This window comes from Ursus americanus, chromosome 2 (assembly GCF_024610735.1).
Source record: "Ursus americanus isolate L20-20 chromosome 2, mUrsAme1.1.p, whole genome shotgun sequence".
NCBI lineage: Eukaryota > Metazoa > Chordata > Mammalia > Carnivora > Ursidae > Ursus > Ursus americanus.
This window is the reverse complement of record NC_142128.1, coordinates 14,054,930-14,075,631: the sequence shown is the minus strand read 5'-3', so window position 1 is coordinate 14,075,631 and position 20,702 is coordinate 14,054,930. Positions and strand designations below refer to the sequence as shown.

The window sequence follows — 20,702 nt, the reverse complement described above, 5'->3', positions numbered from 1 at the left end:
TGGGCCGGCGGCAAACTTGGATCGAGTCCAGTGGCTGTGTGACCTTGGCCGCCAGGTGTGCCTTCTCTGAGGGCGTCCTTGCCTGGGAACCTCAGGATAATTACACCTGCTTCTCAGGACCCTGAGGAATGGCTTACCTGTGTGCTCCCCAGAAAGAGCCCCATTCATGAAAGGACTCTCGTGAACTTAACCACTTAGTTCCAGAAGAAATAAGGTTTTCGAGAGGCCATTTGTGGGGGCTCATGAAAGAAAAGAAAAAAAAAAACACCTACCTGATCCCCTAATTAGTAGAAAGTTCCAGGGAAGCTAAATAATTGAATCCCTCTTTCTCACTTTAACAATCAGAACTGCTTGTAACAACACTGATGCGTAGAAAAAAAAAATATTTTTAAGTTACATTAAAACAGGGTATTAGGCTACCAGCAATTTGTAACTTGTTCGGTGCTGAGATTTCTTAAAGGGGTCAAACTGTTAGCTTCTATTTATTCTTTTTTCTGAACACTTAAAGAAATCCGTGTACGCAGTGGGTAAGGTATCCGGTAGTCACCAGAATAGCATTTGGCCGCCTGGTCTTAGCGCTGCCACATTCGACCCCGCCGAGCACTGTGTCAGGGAGTCTACTCGGGGCGGGGTTAGTCCAGGTGGCCACAGGGGCTCATTCAGACCAGGGCTCCCACGTGTGCTGTCTGGGCTGTGAGGTGTGTGGGATGAAAGGCCAGGACGAGAGGGAACAGGAGGAGATGCTCATACTCCAGGCGATAAAGGAAATGAACTCAAGCCTGGAGAATAGGGAGTGGTGGGTGGGAACGGGCGTAAACCTGAGAGCAATGCCCCTTGGAAAGACATTCAAATTTAAATTTTTCAAACATGCTGTGAATGACAAACAACCCATTAGCGGTACAGAGGCTGCCTCGGTTGGCCTCCGTGTGACTCCGGGGTTGTCGCATCAGTAACCGTATTTTGAGCTGGAGGCACACAAGAGCGGGAAGGTCACAGCCAAGGCCATTTGCAGCAGGACAGGTGGGGGGCCAGGGAGGGTGAGTGGAGGGAGGCAGAGATGGGAGAAAACTTGGATAAATTTTCCTTGGCCTCTCCCACTCCGTCTCATTCCTCCTTGATGACAGACTGTGTGTTCAGATCATGGAAGCACTGGGGGCTCCACCCCCCCCCACCCCCCCCACCCCCCCACCCCCCCCCCCGTCAGCAAACGCTCTTGAGATGGGTGGGGAGAATATTTCTGGGCATTTTGTTTTCCACAAGACCCTTTGTTTGTGGATCACTGTTGTGTTCAGAGAAATGTCACAAGTCTTAGTAATTTGGGAAAGGTCAGACTGTGCACGGGGAAGTAATCTGAACTCTAAGCAATCTCTTTTTATTATTCAAGAGCTCATACATTAATAAAGTAAATGACTGAGAGAGGGATTTTTCCAAACAGAAGTCTTACTGAGTCTCCTTTCATTGATTCCGACCTATAACGTTGGCAACAGCTACCATTTGGGGACGGGGGATAATTGATAAATTCCAGCCACCATTACTAAATGCTTTAAACTCTGTGGTCTTATTTAATAAAAGAAACATTGCTTTATAATCAGTACACTGCTTTTTTGAATGACCTCTGCAACCTTGATGACGTAATCCGTTTTGCTTGTTTTCATGTCAGAGAGTTGTTTTTTGTGTGTGCGTTTTGTATTTTAACTATTATGTCCCTGCTGTTTGGCCCCAAACATAAGCTCATTGCTTTGTGTTCAGGTTTAAGATTTTTCCAATCTCGGATAGGATCAGAGTCTCTGGTGGATAGATTTAATGCCCACAGCCCTCTCTTTGTTCAAGAAGGGGCTTCCCTGATTGCATTTTTGGGTACAGTTGTCTAGGAAGAGATGCCACACAGGCACTGAGGTCCCCCCCCCCCGGTGCCCTAGGACTAGAAGAGTCCATTTGAGACTCCGTGGCTGACCTTGACCTCCTCCCTTTCCATCCAGGGAGCTCGTCCTTCCTGCTCTTACTAAAACTTTGCTGCAGCAAAAAACAAACAAAGCAGCTCACCCAGAAAGCCGGTAGATCCATGGGCATTGGGGGTCCTGCCCTCCTTTATGTCAGAAGAAGGAATCCATGAGAAAGAAAAAACCCTAAAAGTGTAGGTCTTTGCCTTAAAAGCTGAAAGGGCACATCTGTCTCTGAGTAAGGAAGGAGGAGGTGGTCAATGAAACTGATGTTGTATTGGGGGTGCCTGGGTGGCTCAGTCAGTTAAGCGTCTGCCTTCAGCTCAGGTCATGATCCCAGGGTCCTGGGATCAAGCCCCACGTTGGGCTCCCTGCTCAGTGCAGAGCCTGCTTTTCCCTCTCCCTCTGCCACTCCCCCGGCTCGTGCGCTCTCTTTCTCTCTCTCCCTCTATTAAATAAATAAAACTTAAAAAAAGAGAAAGAAACTGATGTTGTGTGGCAGAGGAGGAATTTAATCAAATGGCTTGGAGCACAGCAAGGTTAGGGTCAAGGCTGGGATCCTGGAGTGTGGCAGAGCTTTGGAAATGCGGATTTGTGCAATGCGTGTGACACGGCGCCAGTTAGACGTGAACAGACCTTCCACATGCCCCCAGCATCGTTTCACATCAGTGCTTATATTTTCACTTTTATAGATAGATCTTGAGACTTGGACAGAGGTGTTCCTGTTCTGTGCACTGAGTCAGGACACAAACATCCTTCCTTCCATCTGAATGGAAACATAAAGGAGAAATAAGCCAGGAGCCCAAGGGGTTGTGGCCCCCGTGATGGGAGAGGTTTCTGTTTTTCTTTTTCTCCTTTTAGTTTTCCTTTTGGCTTGATGTTGTTGTCTTTATTTGTTTGAGTTTTAGGTCAACACGGATCACAGATATATGCACGTACACACGTGCGCACGCACACACACACACACCAGCCCCTGACGCATTCGAATCTGCCTTATCTTTATGGAAGACAGGGCTCTGTGATCATCAGGAAGCAGGAAGTTTTCCATCTTATCCCAGGGGAAGGACAAGAGGCAACAGGAAGAGACTCCAAGCTACATAGAAGGAAAGCTTTCCTGACTTCTCCGGGAAACTCTGAGTTGGGGGTTCATGTCCCGCATAGAACGCATTTTCCTGGAGCACCAAAAGAAGTCACCTACAGAAACCCTTTAAAGGCAGGGAAGAGACTAGAAGAATCGAATTCCAGGGCTCTGAAGGGGACCTTTCCTTTATTTGCACCTGGATTCTGGCTGAGAAATTCCTCGGATTGAGTCAGGCACCTGACCGGCTGTCACCCATGTGGTGGGTGCTCTGGGCACGAGGTCGCTGAATGGCACTGAATTCCGGGGCTCTCTGGCCTAGCCCCCTAGCCCGCAGCCTATACGGCCCGGATCCAGTGAGAATACTCAGTATGACTTTCAGGCCCTCCCAATCCCCCCGTTCCTTTTGAATTCCCTTCTTCAGATAAATTATGCTCAGTGTTCGGAAGTGTCAGTTGTCCCTGTTTGTGTTCTAACCATTGGGAAAAATAAATAGGTCAGCATCGACCAAAATGGGTTAGATACAAAAGCACGTGACTACCCACAATGCCCACTCACTATCCTTGCGACGTAAGAGTTTTAAGACGTTTTGCTTCAGTTTCACCCCTTACAATTACCAGACATTTTGCTTTTGGACAACGTAAGCTCAGCGACACTGAGAGACAAATTCGCAGTTCATTCTTTGGTTCCAGTGGCTGACGTATGTGAAATGGAGTGGTCTTGTGGTTGCATCATCTATCTGCCTGCCACCGGATCCTTATTAAGGGGTCGCAGAAGAAATTATACTATCTATTAAGTTTGATTTACTGCCTCCAATATGTTTACTGCTCAAGTCACATTGATACGGCCCAGGAGGTAAAGGGACAGGAGGCAACTGCCCGGCGTGCTGGCCACAGGCTGGTCATTTGTCAACATGTGCAACGAACCTGAGAGATTAGTTCTGCGGCCCCACTGGCACAGATGAGGGAAGTGAGGCTCAGCAGAGTGGGGTCCTTTGTCCAAAGTCAAATCGTGGGTAAGGATTTAAACCCCGGGGCTCTCTGACAAAGCCCTGCGCTGGCCTCTTCATCTGTTTCTCTGGGTTCCTAGGCCAGACGTAGCCGTTTCAGAGTGCTTACAGAATGGCACTCCATCAGTCCTCATTTTTCATTCCATCGCCAGTGAAATCATATTATATTTGGAAGTTGAGTAGAAGTGCAGAAAGACAGTGTGTGAGCCCTTTCAAGACACATCCCCCAAATGTTGTCCCTAAATGGAATACCAGCTGTCAGATTTTTCTAGACATTCTGACAACACGCATGGCAGAAGGAAGTAAAGCAAAATCATCAACGGGGGAATAAATAGTTTCTGTGAAAGGCTGGCAGAACGGCTCTGCCCTGTTCAGTGATGGGATGACGGACAAGAGAAATAAATGTCCGGGGAGGTGACACAGGCCAGGTAAACCCCAAAGCATCGCTGTGGGGATGTGTGGGTTATAATCCCAGCCCTGTGTTGGCTAGATATGGGTAAGTTATTATTTTTGTTAAGATTTATTTACTTATTTGAAAGAGAGAAAAAAATAGAGAGAGAGTAAGGGGAGGGGCAGAGGGAGAAGGAGAGCATTTTCAAGCAGACTCCCTGCTGAGGGCAGAGCCTGATGTGGGGTTTGATCCCATGACCCTGAGATCATGACCTGAGCCAAAACCAAGAGTCAGACGCTCAACTGACTGAGCCACCCAGGTGCCCCAACCCTGGGTTAGTTATTTAAAAACTCTCTGGGCCTTCTTTTCTTCATCTGTCCAATGCAAAGATTGGACAATGACGGTCCCATCCAGATTCAACAATTTCTGGACTCACTGGAAGGTCAGAAAGAACGTGCAGCCAAATCCAAGGTCCCCAGCTCAGCCATCCCTGCTGAATTTGCAGGATTCCTATCAGGATGTCAAATGCACACCCAGAGGGGGAGCCTTGCCCCATCGCCTGGCCAGGCACATTGGGTATTTCAGGCCCATCCAAATGAAAAGGGCATAAGATGTCATCTCTACCATCTGCTCCTGTTTTTCTCCGGTGCTAAATAAAACCTGTTCTCCTTGGGTAAAGGTAGGGGCTTAAGGTGTAGCTGAGGTCCATGGCAGGTAGTGAGACAGGAGACAGTCTGTAAAGAGATTTGGGGCTTCAGGAAGAAAGGGATTTTTCTTCTGTTCGGAATTCTTCCCAGCAATCCTGGAGGAAAGCTTTCTGGAGCCATCAGTGAGGAGGGATGAGAATCTGAGACACCAGACAGAGAGCTGGAGAGCTGTTTTTGATAAATACACCTGCCAGTTAGGAACTCCAGCTCTAACAGACACATGAAAAAATGTTCAAAATCATTAGCCATCAGGGAAATTCAAATCAAAACCACACTGAGATACCACCTTACGCCAGTTAGAATGGCAAAAATTGACAAGGCAAGAAAAAACAATTGTTGGAGAGGATGTGGAGAAAGGGGATCCCTCCTACATTGTTGGTGGGAATGCAAGTTGGTACAGCCACTCTGGAAAACAGTGTGGAGGTCCCTTAAAAAGTTAAAAATTGAGCTACCCTATGACCCAGCCATTGCACTACTGGGTATTTACCCCAAAGATACAGACGTAGTGAAGAGAAGGGCCATATGCACCCCAATGTTCATAGCAGCATTGTCCACGATAGCTAAATCGTGGAAGGAACCGAGATGCCCTTCAACAGATGACTGGATTAAGAAGTTGTGGCCCATATATACAATGGAATATTACTCAGCTATCAGAAAGAACGAGTTCTCAACATTTGCTGCAACATGGACGGCACTGGAGAAGATAATGCTAAGTGAAATACGTCAAGCAGAGAAAGACAATTATCATATGATTTCTCTCACCTATGGAACATAAGAACTAGGAAGATTGGTAGGGGAAGAAACGGATAAAGAAAGGGGGGTAATCAGAAGGGGGGATGAAGCATGAGAGACTATGGACTCTGAGAAACAAACTGAGGGCTTCAGAGAGGAGGGGGGTGGGGGAATGGGATAGACTGGTGATGGGTAGTAAGGAGGGCATGTATTGCATGGTGCACTGGGTGTTATATGCAACTAATGAATCATCGAACTTTACATCAGAAACCAGGGATGTACTGTATGGTGACTAACATAATATAATAAAAAAACACAAAAAAAATGAAAAAAAAATTAGGAACTCCAGCTCTGCACTCTGGACAGGCCTGGCTTAAAATCCTGCCACACTGTGTATTCGGTCACTTGCCTGAGACGCTTAAATAAATATTCAGAGCCTAATGTTCTTCATCCGTGAAATGGGAATCACATAATGACCTCATGTGGCTGTTAGGAGGATTACGTGAGGTAAACACATGAGAACATTTTGTACGATGCTTAACACAGTAGTAAACACTCAAAACAAACAAACCAACAAACCAAAGTTAGCTGGTCCCTAGCCCCAGTTCTGTTCGTCTTATGTTTTTCCCTGGGGACATCGTGAATACCCACAGCTAGAATGCCACATCTTTGAAGGATAGGACAGGGACCAAACTTGCAGGGTTTGAACATTCTTCTTGACACATTCATTCCTAGAGTCGTCATTGCCAACACTGGACTTACCAAAAGTACTGGTCAAAACTCTTGGTTTCAAGTAGCAGAAACTCCACCCAGAGCCCCTTAAAGTAAAAAAACACTGGCTCAGATAAGACAAGAAGTCAAAGGGTTGAACTTTGGCTGACCTGGATCCAAAGAGTTCAAGCGACTTTCTCCCCTCCTCACTCCCCAGTCTCGTACTGTCTCCTTCCCTATCTCTCTGTCCTTCCTTCCTCTCTATCAGCTTCATTCTTGGGCAGATTCTCTCTCTCCCCAAAGTGACAGGATTGTCTCTCTGAAGACTCATCTCCATTCCAAGAAGGGGCTCCCATCAATCATGCCTGGCCCATGGGTCTCGCCCTGGACCAAGCCAAGAGCTTGGCTCACTCTACTTGGCCAATCTGGTTTGCTGCAGTGGGAAAGGTAAAGCACTGGACTGAGAGTTCCACTAGGTGAAGAGGTACAGATTCCCAAACCAAAAGATGAATTTTGTTCCAAGAAGAGGAAAGGTCTGTTGGAAAAGCCAAAACAACACCTGGTCCCCAGTGGAACCCTCAAAGCAGGATATAGCTGTGTGATGACTAGAAACCCAAGATGATTTTGTGGTAGAAAAGGAGCTAGCTCCCACCCCCGGAAGGAGAGGTGGCCCCTGTTCCCCTTAAGGGGCATCGGAAAACATACCAGCCTCACTGCTGTTTGCTCAGAGACCACCTCGTCCCTCTTGTCTTCAGGTCAAGACAACCCCAGGTCAACCTGGGGTACCTGAGCATTCCTCATCACTGATGTATAGAAAATTCTCTTTCAGAGGCTCTTAATTAGTCCCACTTTAGGCTATGGAAATATTCAGTTTCATAAAATCATAAAATGTTGGACCTGGAAGGATCACAGAGCAATAATAGCTCCCAGACCTGGTCGTTCTGGCTCATTGTGAGAATCACCTAAGATGGGTTTGATATTGTTTTGTTTTTAAACATTCCTGAGCTCCAAGCTCCCTGCCAGGAATATCACTTACATAGGTCTGTGTGGGGGCAATTAATCAGAATTGTTATGATTCTGGTTTGCCTCACTGGGGAGCCGGTGCCTCCGGATATGCAGCCCCATTTCTAAGAGGCTGAAGCCAGAGGGATCATGAACCCCATATATCCAGGGTCACCCAGCTGGTCAGTGGCAAAATCCGTAGAGATGCCCGTCTCCCGGAGAAATTCCAACAGTCACTGCCTGTGATTTGCCGAGTGGAGCAGGGTGAATCTCCGTGAAAATAAGAAAGCAGAAGAAGAGTCTGTTGCTAGAGCTTGCAAACCCAGGGCCTGTTGTAGCAGCCAGACGTCTGCAGGTACTAAGGACTTGCTACTAAGCTTTCAAGAAAGCTAGAGACCCCACTTCTATGCCTTCCTGTGTCAATCCACCCCCCCAACTCACATTTCATCCCCATGTACTTTCGGGGCTCCTACTCTGTCAACCACGAGGCTGGAAAGGGAGCTCAAGGCCTGATGGAAAGACAGACAGAAAAAGGGCTGCCAGCAGCGTGATGCATTCTTACCATTTTCATGTTCAGTTTCAAGTTCCTCAAAAAGAGTTAGCACATGACCCAGAAATTTGACTCCTAGATCTGTACCCCAGAGAGCCCCAAAACATGTCTACACAAACACGTGTATATGAGTGTTAGAGCAGCATTGCCCATAATAGCCCAAAAATGGACGCAACCCCAACGACCATCCGCTGCGGAACGGATAAACAATAAACAAAAAGAAAGGAAGTAGGAATGCTCGCTCGGGCATGCATGGGCCTGGCTTAGCGGAAGAAGTAAGACACAAAAGGCTACCTGTTGTATAACGTACTGGCAATGCCCAGGCTAGGTACAAGCACAGAGCCAGGAGTGGCTTAGTGATTGCCAGGGGCCGGGAGGCGGGAATGAAGTGTGACTTCTAATGCACGTGGGGTCTCCTTTTAGGGTGATGAAAACATTCGGGAATGAGGTAGTGGTGATGCTTTCACAGCCTCGCAAATGTACTAAATGCCACTGAACTGGTCGCCCTTGAAGGGTGAGTGTTCTGGTATGGGAATGCCATCTCAATGAGAAATAAATAAATATTGAGAGTTAGACCACGACAAACATGGAAAAGGCTCAGGCTGTTTGAGAGCAAGATGTTCAGGAGAAGCCTCCTAGGAAAGTAGGGTTTGGGGTAGGCCCAGGAGAAATGGGGGCGGGGGGGCAGCGGGCACCCCTAGCAGAGAGAACGGGCGCCGAGTCTTGGGTGAGGATGACCTGAAACAGAGGTTGCTGGACAGGGAGGCACAGTGGTCGAGGAGCAGAGGTGGGACAGGGATGGGAGGTGGTCTGTGGTCCTCTCTGCTGAGCTTAGGAGCTGGATGACACACACTCCCCCAGCTAGAAGGCCTTTGCAGAAAGGTTGCGGGCATCCGTCGTGCGTCCTAAGTGCCGCCGTAGGAAGGGGAGTCTCGCTGCAGCCCCAAACGAATTCATGAGGGAAGGGACCACAGCAAAGGTCTGGGAGCACTGCCTGGATATGCATTCCCAAGCTGGAGGCTGCAGGGAACAGGAGAAAAATGAGCAGACCTTTCTTCCAGCCCGGAGGGGATAGGAGGAAGTCTTGCATTTCTTTAGCAATTCACCGTTGGACTTGGCTTTCACTTTTTGTTATTAGCTCATTCATCTTTGAGAGAATTCTTGACATCGGCAGGACTATTAGCACTAGCTGCTTCTATGGAGAGAGAAACTGAGGCTCAGAGAAGCTCAGTCACTGGCCCGGGACTGCTTCTAAGTGGTGGTGAAGGGAAGTCCTAACCTGGATTTACAGTTCGTCCTAGGCTGGCCTGTAGTCTTGTTGCAGAAGCAAAGCCTAGACACAGAGAATAAAGAAAACCCCCAAACTATTGCACAATGCAAATGTATGATGGCCAAAGACAGGGCTTAAATTATTATCAACAAGCACATTAATTCATGCCTGGTTGTACTCCGTCAACCACATCAGGTGTTTGAAGTGCCTTCTCTTTAGAACTTTCTATTGCTGAGTTTTCTATTGCTAAACAAAAGACAGAGTTTGTGCAGAGGTTTTGAACCTGGGGATTGGAATGGCTCCACCATTTGCCAAATGAACTTGGACCCCACTTCTCGGAGCTTCAGACTGCTCACCTGTCAAGTGACGGTCACACACCTGGCTCACCAGGACGGCCACTACGTAATTTTGCAATGACATATATAAAGCACATGACGCATGCCTAGCCCACTCAGGCCGTGTTCGATAAGCAAAGGGGAGTTTTTGTTTTTTGTTTTTTTGTTTTGTTTTAATATTTCATTTATTTATTTGTCGAAGAGAGAGCACACAAGCAGGGGACAGGCAGGCAGAGGGAGAAGCAGGCTCCCAGCCGAGCAGGGACCCGTTGTGGGACTCGATCCTAGGACCTGAGCCGCAGGCAGATGCTTAATTGACTGAGCCACCCAGGCGCCCCCAAGCGGAGTTTTTAAAAGGTTCACAAATGAGAACTGGCATTGACTGAGCACAAACGATAGTGCAGTATCTTCGTATATCCATCATCTTTACAACAAGGTAGGTTTTATGGGTCCCATTTTATAGGTGAGGGACTTGATTGAGGCTGGAGGAAATTCGCTTGCCCAAGGTCACACAGCCAAGATGGGGGATAACCATGATTCAGACTTGGGTCTGGCTCCGACGTCATTACTTTTGTACTCACACCATCAATGGCAGCGTGAGAACTGGCGATCGAAGGACTCTCATCCAGGCACAGAGGCTGAATTACCTGCTCAAACGGTGATGTGTTTCAGAGCTAGGGAAGGTGCTGGAAGCGCCCCTCTGTTGACAGGACTTTGGTCTGGATTCCGATTTGCACGGCCCCAAGTACAAACTACGAGGTTCTCCGGGCCTTTTTCTCCTTCCTTATCTCTCCCCTCCTACGGCTTTGAAGGATTTTCAGATCAAAGGTGCAGCCGCTCTCCTGGGGGATAATCCTGTTGCCTGTAACCTTGTTTTCCGAGTGTCCTTCACAAAGAAGGGCTTCAGCCAAAATTTGCTCCCTCGGAGTAATCACACAATTTTTCTTGGCCTTCGCCAGCCCTCAGGACAGAAAGGTGGATGACTCCCTTCAGAAGCATTTTTATGCTGAAGAGTTGCCCAGAATAAATCAGCCAGTCCTCAGAAAGGGTTAGATTCCCTACTTCCGCATCCCCATTTTATTTTCTGCTTTGGTCCTTTTCCTTCTTAAACACCATGTCCCTTTTTCCTTCCCGAGGGCTGGTGCCTTTTTACATTTAGCCCACTCCTGCACCAACACAATTTTCTTCCTCCAGGTAAGAATTTGTAAGATTCTAAGACCCAGACATGATCAGCAAGTTGAGAACTGAGCCAAAAATACTGCCAACACCCAAGGGAAGCAAAAGCCCAGTGGATCCAGGATTAAAGATAACAAGACAGCGCCCAAGAGATAGTGGCAGAGATAATCAACACGTATTGGTGAGGGAACTCAAGGCTGCACCGGGAAGCCCTGGGTCCCTGTGAAATGTGGCTTGCTGGAGAAACCTTCCTGGTTGACGTAATTTTTAGAGACCCCTTGACAAGCCCCTGAGACCCCTTCCCTCAGGGAAAGCTCTCTTTGTCCTTGGAAACTTCACGGGCTTCCTACTTCTTTCCTTTTATTGCCAGGGATTTCAGAGGAGTCACTGAATGTCAAAGGGAAGACATACTTGAAATTGAACCATTTTTAGGTTCTCTAAAGGCATGTGGACCCTTTTGCCAGTCTTCTTTCCTTTAGAGAGAGACTGTGAGTAATATAAAGGGAAATTGTGTTTCTTTCTCCCCCTTTGACCCTCCTCCATGCCATAATCTGACCTAAAGAAAAACCACTTTCCCTCCACTGCAAGTTTGCAAAGGTAGAAAGACCCCTTTTCAAAATGGAAGGCGTTCTGAAAATGTTCTTCTGTTCTGGCATTGGGTTTCTTAACATCTGAATCAAAAGAACCATCTCTCCCAATACTCCCCACCCTATGTCCCTAACACACACACACACACACACACACACACACACACACACACACCTGTCAGGTCCCCCAGCAACTCAAACGCCATCAGATTCTTTGCGCCACCTAGTCCCAGCGAATCGAAAATTCTGGGGCTGGGGCCCAGCAATTCCCTAATCACCTGAGAACTTATTAATTCATGAATTCCTGGCCTCCACCCCAGAGATTTTGATTCAGTGATTCTGCTATGGGAACCCAAGAATTTACATGTACATCAAACCCCCAGATGGCACTGATGCTTCTGGTCCAGTGAGTAGCTCTGGTGAACACAGCTTCCCACCTGCCTCCAGGGCACAGATTTCTTCCATATGCTAAGTGGTAAATTGTGTGCAAAGATCATGGATGGACAGACAGATGGCAAAGGGAGGAGGTGTAGACTAACAGAAGAAAAAGAGGGAAAAGAAGTTCTGGCAGGGGAAGCAATGCCTGGAAAAGAGACCTGTTCTTCCTCAGCACACTTTATCAAAGCTTTTCTTTCTGGTGATTTCCATTTCCCTGTTTCTGGTCCCTATTACTTTCTCACTGATTCAGACCCACTAATGGTTTCTCAAGGGCCTTATAAAAATGGTGGCACAAGACCTAGCCCAACAAAAAGGATTAAGAGAACACAACCCCGGGACCCAAGGTCAGACCCCCTGGTGCAACAGGACATGGGGGCAGGGGCACCCTGCCTCTGGAACATCTGAGAGGGTTTTGTGCCTCCCTCCCTCCTTCACACTGGTCCTGTCTGCAGAGCATGCAGTCTCCACTTCCTCAGATTTCACCAGAATCACTGAGTTAAACATAGATCACTGGCCCCATCCCTGGAGTTTCGGATTCAGTAGATTGGGCATGAGGTCTGGCCTGAGCCCCTGCATTTTAACAAGCTCCCAGTGATGTGGATGCTGCTTGCCTAGGGACCCCACTCTAGAACTACGGGTGTGCAAATCTGAAATCATACCAGAAGTCATTTAGAGTCATTTCGACCAGCAGCCACCAAGAACAACTCTGGGAAGGCAAGCTGCTTGCAGTCCGGTGCGAATAGGTAGAGAAGCATCTGAACCTTGCTCTGCCTGTAGCAGGGGACTCAGAAATGGGAGCCCGGTGTTCTGCAGAAACGGACACAGTGATGCCTGGATGATGCCTTTTGTGACACCCTCCAATGTTACATATTTTCTCACTCAGAAAGTCGCTGTGACTCTACTGTATCCGGAAGTTTATACCTCCCTCTGAACATCACATCTCTTACGGTTTTTGTTATAGAAGTTTTACTGTTTCCTACCATTCGCCAGAAGGGGTGGTATTCAGTCTCGGAGCACGGTCCCCGAATTGTGGATTTGCCCAGTCTTCAGCCTATGCATGCCCTGGGCTTGCGGAGGAGGGGGCCAGCCTGTCTCACTGTGTCATCTCTCTCTTCTCTCTTCCCCCTTCCCTCCCCGTCTTCTTGCCCTCCCGCCCCCCCCCCCCCCCCCCCCAGTGCATTCCCAGAAGCAGAACAGACAGACCTGCGTCCGCAAGAGCCTCATCTGCGCCTTCGCCATGGCCTTCATCATAAGCGTCATGCTGATCGCGGCCAACCAGATCCTGCGGAGCGGCATGGAGTAGCGGCCCCCCCCCCTCACCGCGCTGCGTTCCCAGCTCACTGCGCATGTGCATGCCCTGCGGGCAGACTCTGTTCCTCCACAAAAGCGGAAACGGACATGGCAGACATGGCGGACTTGGCGGACATGGCACAGTTCAGCGAAGAACCCAAGGCTGCGGTGCAACAGGTGTTGCAGATCCACTTCATCTCCTTGGCAGGGACACAAAAGGGCTGTCTTCAATGCTTTAATGGTCTTGTTTCCTAATGCAATAAAATAGCCAGGAGTTCCCAATGACTGCGTCCATCACCCCCTAGGAACTCTGAAGAGAGACTTCATTCTCATCTCGGAATTTTCCAATGGCCATCCAGGTTGGTGGTGTGAGAGAGCAAGAGAGAGACGTCCACGTGTGGTCATCTCCATGCCCCATTCTTCCAACCCCCCGGGGTCAATGGAAGACTCCTGGTGGAGGGCACCCTCAGTCCCTAGAGGCTGACTTCCGGGGTGCCCCAGAAGAGGGGGCTTTCCATCCCACCCTGGCTTCCTGCCTCCACCCCCAAGTGGAGCCCTCCCCCCCAAGGCGTGAGGGGAAAGCCATCGAATGGGGTGCAACGCCTGGCGGTCTGCAGGTTGCACCCCTCGCTTCCGTTCTTACTGCCTTTTCCACAGGACTCTTGTTGGCAGAGTTGGGGAGCTCTCAGTTTCCGTCGGCACTTGGCTTTCTGTTCCTCGAGCCCATCGCGCACCAGCATTTTGGAATCTGCAGAGAGCCTTTCTCCCAGCTTTGCCACCTGTGCTACCGTTCGTGAAAAAAAGCAGCATACTCGTGGGCATCTCTATAACCTAGACGCATAGACAGACGTATACATTGGGCTTCTTCGTGTGTGACATCATTCTTTCCTACTCGCTTACTCCTGATAGAAGCTTGTCCTCCGACATGCATCCCTGCCCCCTGTGGGTGGGCCAGGTAGTTTCAGGGGGGAGGGGGGATGGGTGCAGGGAGGGACTGAGACCAGCGGGGAGGTGGGGTTGCAGCCCACCCCCCAGCCGTCCGGAGTCATGGAGTCTGAACCCACCTCCATGCCAGAAGACCCCTATAAGTTCAGGTCCTTGAACATCTTTCCTTCTTCTCATCTTAAAATTTGCTTTGCTAGTCTTCCCCAGATGAAAAGAGAAATACAGTCCACGCTGGAAAGATGGAAAGATCAAATGACCATTTTACATAGCATCTTCCAGCGCTTAGATTCTACAACTGACTCATTTTCATGAGGAAACAAAAAAAGATGTGAATCCGCTTAGCCAGCAGGACAGGTGATTTACTCCTGCCTGCAGAATACTTCCACTGGGGAAGGGACCTGGATCCCGTGGTCCCTGTTCAACACCATTTCAACTCTGTAATCTCCCAACTTCTCCCAGATGCCCTATCAGCCACCACTATTGATTCAAGCTTACATAGTCCCGATTAGCCGATAATCGTTCGATGTGATGTTTTCCTTTGTCCTTTTCCAAGCTCGGGTCTTTATTTCTGTAATAGAATTGTCTTGCTTCTCATGCTCTCCATTGCATCCCGAAGCTATATGCTTTTGCCTCTCCCGCTTCCCCTTTCTTCCAGTATTGAGGTGCCAGAATCTTTCCTCTCTAGGGTTTGCGGTGTGGTAGGTGTCCCCGGTTCCCTTCCCACAGGACCCCCTCCCCCTCAGTTTTCTCCCTCACTGCCTTCTCTGACTTGTCCTTTTAGAGTCTTTTTTCCTGTTCACCTCTGCAAGCACTTCAGGCAACAGCCAGGGGGCAGCTGTAGAAACTTCCCCATTGTGGGAGACTGCAAATATTCATGATGAGCACAAGTAAAACTAGGGTTTGAGCCATAGTACGGAGGATGGAGCAGGTGTCAGCTCCCAAGAGCCCAGGGGTTGAGGGTCCCGCTGGGAAAAAGCCTGGAGTCCCGCACATCCAGGCCAAGGAAGGCAGCAACCTGCCTGTCCCTCTCACCTACCCTGCCCTGCCACGGTACGCACTGCACACCTGCCTCTTCTCTCTCTCCCCCTGCCCGACTCGCCAGGGTCCTCAGGATCGGCTTCCAGAATGAGGACAGGTCCGAACACAGAGCACTAACACATAAGACAACTTAATCATTAGTTTTTGCCCCAAACAGCTTACCTCCCCAGACCCCAACTGGACTTGGACGGGAAGGACCCCATGAACCACTAGACCATGTCCTCCTTGGGAGCCAAAGTAGATTGAATAGAGACCGCAAGGGATGACTTCTAAAGGATCCTGCCCTGTGAGAGGGGATCGCAATGCTTCTTCAAAGGCTGTCTCTTTGCAAGTTCTTCTGCCTCTTCCTGAAGGATGTGAGGCTTAGAAGAGATTTTAGCCACGAGGTAGGGACAGGGATTAAAAGCTCTGGAGAGGCAGCAGCAACCTGGTCAAGGCCTCAGCATCCTCTCCCTGAAGAGAACTCTTTTCCCCTCCCAGGGACCAGTAAGCAAGACCATCCTACCCAGAAGGGATTCGAGGAGCATGCATCCCTCATAAAGAGAGAGGACAACATGGAAGCTATAGAACCATCTTGGGTGGGCTAGAGTTGACGTCCCACTATGGTGGCCTCACACTTGGGACCCAGGGGCTGAAAGATGGGGAGACAGCTCAGACCTACTTGCATTCCTGAGATTTTGGGAGCTAAGAGCTTGTCCCTGTGACGTCACCCCTGGCTGCTTTGCCTGGACAGTCTGTCAAAGGTGTTGGGATTCTTCGTAAGGCTTAAGAGGTTGACTTCCGGCAGCCCCACCCCAGGTCCCATCCATACCAGAGCTACTTCAGGCCCCCCACCACAGCACTTATGATGCTCACGGATAAAGCGTGGCTCATTCTTGCTGTAAGAACGGGTGCCCCCCAGACCACACAAGTGACGATCGGGGAGGCATTTTGCTAGGGGGACAAGGCACGTGGACCTTGATGCCCTTGGCTCCACAGCAAGCTGGTTTCTATCACTCCAGAGGCAGACAAGCCCCCAAACAGGACCCAGCATGGGAACTATTAGAAGTGGCTTCCAGAATGTGCGTGGGTCCCACGTGACCAATCTGTAAAAGTAAAGGGGGGGGATGATGTCGCCATGGCAACCCTTGCATTCCACCCCGAGTTTGCCAAGGCACACAAAAATAGGGAACATTTTCTTAAAGAACACTTGGACTCTGCCTCCTTGCAACCTGACTCCCTGCGTCCACAGCCCACTGGTGGAGTAAATTACACTAAAAAAATCTGGCGGTTTCTCTGCCTTTTCTTGTGTTTTGAAACCACCCTTCCATTTGCTCAGGAGAACGGGAGTTACCTGAGAGCCAGGTGGTATTCTCCCTCCCCTCCCCCCCTCCTTTTCTCCCCCTTCCCAGGGCCTGGAGCAAGGACCCTTTCATCTGGGCAAAAAGGCAGAAATGTCATTTGGAAGGCAAAAAATATTTTAAGCTTCAATCTTTAAAAGCATCTGTTTGCCTGTTGAGATGCTCTCCCACAAGCCAGAAATGTGAACTGAAGTGAACTGAGGTTTACATGTGGTCTTAGGCAAGCCCAGAGGCTTCAGAACTTTCTAGGTGTCTTATTTGCAGAGAACAAGATGTGCACCATGGGATGTGTTCTTTCTCGATACCCGTGCCTGTCTCCAATTTCACATGACAAATGGTCTATCTTGTGGTTAGCCAAAAGAATCTAGTGAAAGATGGCGAGCTCATTTTGACAGGAATGCCCCTCCCATCCTCCCCTCTACAGTATCATAAAGTGATGTATCTAAGAACGGGGAGGGAGAAATTTCTCTCTTATTCCAAATGCCTTCTCTAGGCTTAAGTCCAGACTCAGGTTATAAATCAAAGAGGGTTTTGCTTTTAACTCGTAGCTGGCAGCCTCTCTGGGACCATGACAGAAGAGTAAGGGTGTTGACCGCCAAGCACAGGTCCTTGGGTTGGCTGGCCTGGCCACGTGTGGCTGCCTGTCATACAACCCCATTCTGTGATGCCGTTGTCCTCCATCCCCGCGGAAGCTGCTGAGCCCTGCTTCTCCCAGCTGGAGGTCCCAAACCATACTGGGTCAATCTACTGCACCATGTCTCCGAAAGCCCATAACGATAGTATTACTCACCCCGCTCCATGGAGAAGTAGGGAGATCTGGAACCCCACTGCAAGGAGGGACCCCTTTTCCTATAGTGCTGTGACGATACAGACAGTCAAGCCTAGACTTCCAGACTTTGGCACATACCGGTTGTATTCCCAGGAGGACTGTCTGGAGAACAGGTGTCTGCGTTGACCTGAGATCAGGACTTTCCCGTTGGCCTCTTCAGTGATCCTCCCAGGGCTAAGGGTCCATAACCTAAAGGCCTTGCCGTAGCCATCTTTCCTCACCACCTCATTACTCAACTGTGCCCAAGGGCGGGAATAATCCATCGGAAAGAGAAAAAGTAACATGATTCAACAGCTAGGGTTTTCAACTTGAATTACTTAAAGTGATGGTGAAGTAGAGGAGGATTCGGGCTGCCCTTGTGGACCCTGTCTCCGCGACGATTTAAATGTCAGAGCTGTTCCGGTTCACTTCATACTTCCTTTGACTGAGTCACTCAGGGGACTGTCCTCCGTCTTGTGGCCTTCCCATAGACACTCGGTTTGGGGAGGAGTAAGGTGCAATGCACGAACCAGCCAAACATTTCTCTTAGTATCCTGTGCTCATGGTTAATGCGCATGGCTATGGTTTCTGCTTTATATTGGCTTGGGACCCTCTTTATATGGTCTCAAGCGACACGATAGCAAAGCTCAGAAAGTCTTCATGGCAAAATTAATTTGATTCCGTTGGCTTGAAATATTAGCCACAAAGCATCAGGTGTCGCCAGTCTCACGAAAGGCAGTCCTCTGAAACTGGAGAAGACTTGCCCAGCCTCTGCCCCTACTTTGGGCAGCTCACTGCTGGAGCACCCGTGCTGGGGCACAGCCCTCAAATCCACCTCTTTTCCTTGGGCTTGATGGGTTGGCTTTCAGAGCAGTGCTTCTCGCAATGTTAGAAGTTATCGCCCAAGAGAAAGGGATGCAGAGGCTGGAATTTTCCAGGGAAGTAGAAGAGCAGGCTAATTAGGAAGGAATATTCCAGGGAATGAAAAATTCAAGTGTGCTGTTGCTCCGTCCCTGGACCTGTGAGAGAGAAAGGAAAATGGTAAAGGGCTGCAGAGGCCGGCCTGTGGGCGTTTTCCCTGTGTGTCCGGCCTGCTTTGGTAACATGCGAGGGACTGAGTGCCACGGGGCTGCTGCCGTCAACCTGATCTTAGTGACACGCAGGGCGAGCGTCAAGAGGAGGCTGGTCGGTAGCTCCCCTTTCCTTTGGGGGATGCGGACATCTGCCAAGCTCCAAATGCCTCTCCCAGGGTTTTCTGTCTGGGCTCAGACCTGTTGAACAAGGCCAGGAGAGCAGAGTTGAGAGCCAGAAGTTTGGGAGCGCGATCACGTCCCGGACCCCACATGCTTCTGCTATCCACCAGCCTGATGATTTTGAGTGACGTTCCCTTCCTGGCCTCGGGTGTCTCATCTCTAAAGCAAGAGGAAAGGTCCACCAGAAGAGCCCTCCCGTGGTGACTCTGTTTGTCTGAAACGGTCAAAACGATGCCTAGACTCGAGAGGGGCCCTACTCCCCCATGAATCGCAGTTGGGACCGACAGTTTCTTTTTGAACGCACCTCCCAAGAGGCAGTTGTAATAATCTCTTTCAGTGTCCATTGTCTGTAGATGAAACAATGCAAATGGGTTGCTGTCGAATGTGTGGTGTTTTGCAAGTGAGAGGTTTTGTTTACTCCCTGAGGTTTTGCTGACTCAAGGGAACATCAAAGATGGGCTTTGCGTCCTTGTCTTAGCCAGTGTGAAAAGTAAGGGGACTGATCACGTTATCGCTGATCTTGTGTATCAGAATCCATGAATAAGTAGGGTGAAACAAAGCCAGGTCCCGGGAAAAGATGTGTGTGTTTCTCCATCTGAGAAAACCTAACTGGAAGCACAGCTTCCAAACCTACCTTCCCTCCCTCACTCCCTTCTTTCCTTCCTTCCTTCCTTCCTTCCTTCCTTCCTGGCCGTTCCAGTATATGTGATAGTAGTTTATAATTATTCATAACACTGCAGAAGAAAGAGAGTCACTGTCTCATGATTGTCAGGAATAACATTAGCAGTCCGGGGAGACCAGCCACTGCGATCGTCTTTTGAAGGCTGAGGGATGCTGAACACAGATGGCTGGTTTAGATGAACCCCAACCCTGATGAGGGGTGGAGGGCAGGATGAGTGACTGCTGAACCCATAAAAGTCCCCAGTCCTTCTGCCCCATGACCACATAACATCCTAAGTCTCTGTCCCTTTTCCTCTTCCTAAAGTGGACTGAGGCTTTTATACAAGCTTGTTTTTATACGAGCCCTACTGTTCTTCCCTGGAAAGACCCAGATTGGTCAGGAAAGGGTCCCTTCAGCTCCTGGTAGAAATTTATGCCAGCCAGTGTCTCCCAGCTCCCTCCAACAAAAATCAACAAATATTCTTCCTTTCTGACCTGGAAATCCGGTATCAGGGGTCCTTGAATGGCTTCTTAGTGGGGTTTGATTTTTTTTTTTCCCCCCAGTTCTGAATCCAGGAAGAAGCTCTTTCTCCAAGGACTAACCAAAGACAGTGCCCTTGGATGGAAATCAGATCCAGAAAGTCTGGTCAGGCAGTGGGCTGGCAAACTGTCATCTGTTGAGGACTGGGGGTGGGGTGGGGGGGGGTCAGTGAGCCTAGGAGTCATTAGACTTGAGACGTGACTTGTTTCTCAAAGCACAGTATAGTTAGTGGCTGGATGCAGCCCTGAGCATAGCTGAGGACTGTTAGGACCAGTATGCCCGGAGCCTGGCAGCTCTCATATCCAGAACGGGCCACTAAGGCTGAAATCCTGGGTCACAGTCTTCCCATTTACCTCACTCATGTTCCTTTTTTTTTTTTCATTCAGTATTAGGTGATGATTTCTGCTATTAAGTGATGAGAGAGTCAGCAGACTAGTCAAAAGAAAAATCTTTATATAAAATGTAAATATTAATATAAATTAACTTGGCATGCAACTTACTAACTCAATGAAGTATATATTATTAATATGTTCTCTTAGTGTATAAAGGAAAACTGACTGCCATATTTACCAGATGTTTTCTGTAACCAAACTTGTCTGTAAATATATAATCTGTATAAAAAAAGAGTCTAATTTACCATTATTTATGCAATAGAAAAAAATAAAAGTTTTTTTTTTTCTTTTGAGGAGAGATTCAGTTCATTATCGGTGGTGTGATTTGCAATCCTGTCACAAAATTCATTCCTGTGACCCTGAAGGGCAACCAGGTCCTTTCGGATGCCAGTCCGGTGTCACTGGCTTCCAAGAAGCGACCAGCCAGGAAGCAGCTGGGGATCGGGTCTCGTGGTGGGGCTTTGGAAGAGGATGATGGACATAAGGGGAAATAAGCTCGCTATGGACCA

At 48.9% G+C, this 20,702-nt stretch overlaps 1 protein-coding gene across 2 annotated transcripts in view; it reads left to right on the top strand.

Moving 5' to 3' along the window:
* Positions 1 to 20,486, top strand: part of CALN1 (calneuron 1) — a 478,779-nt gene extending 458,293 nt beyond the window's left edge. For both annotated transcript variants that reach the window (XM_087868368.1, XM_045786140.2), the window contains exon 6: positions 13,102 to 20,486. In XM_087868368.1, coding sequence (XP_087724494.1) covers positions 13,102 to 13,229 — 128 coding nt within the window. In that variant the 3' untranslated portion in view covers positions 13,230 to 20,486. The remainder of the gene's footprint in view (positions 1 to 13,101) is intronic.
* The last annotated feature ends 216 nt before the right edge of the window (positions 20,487 to 20,702 follow it).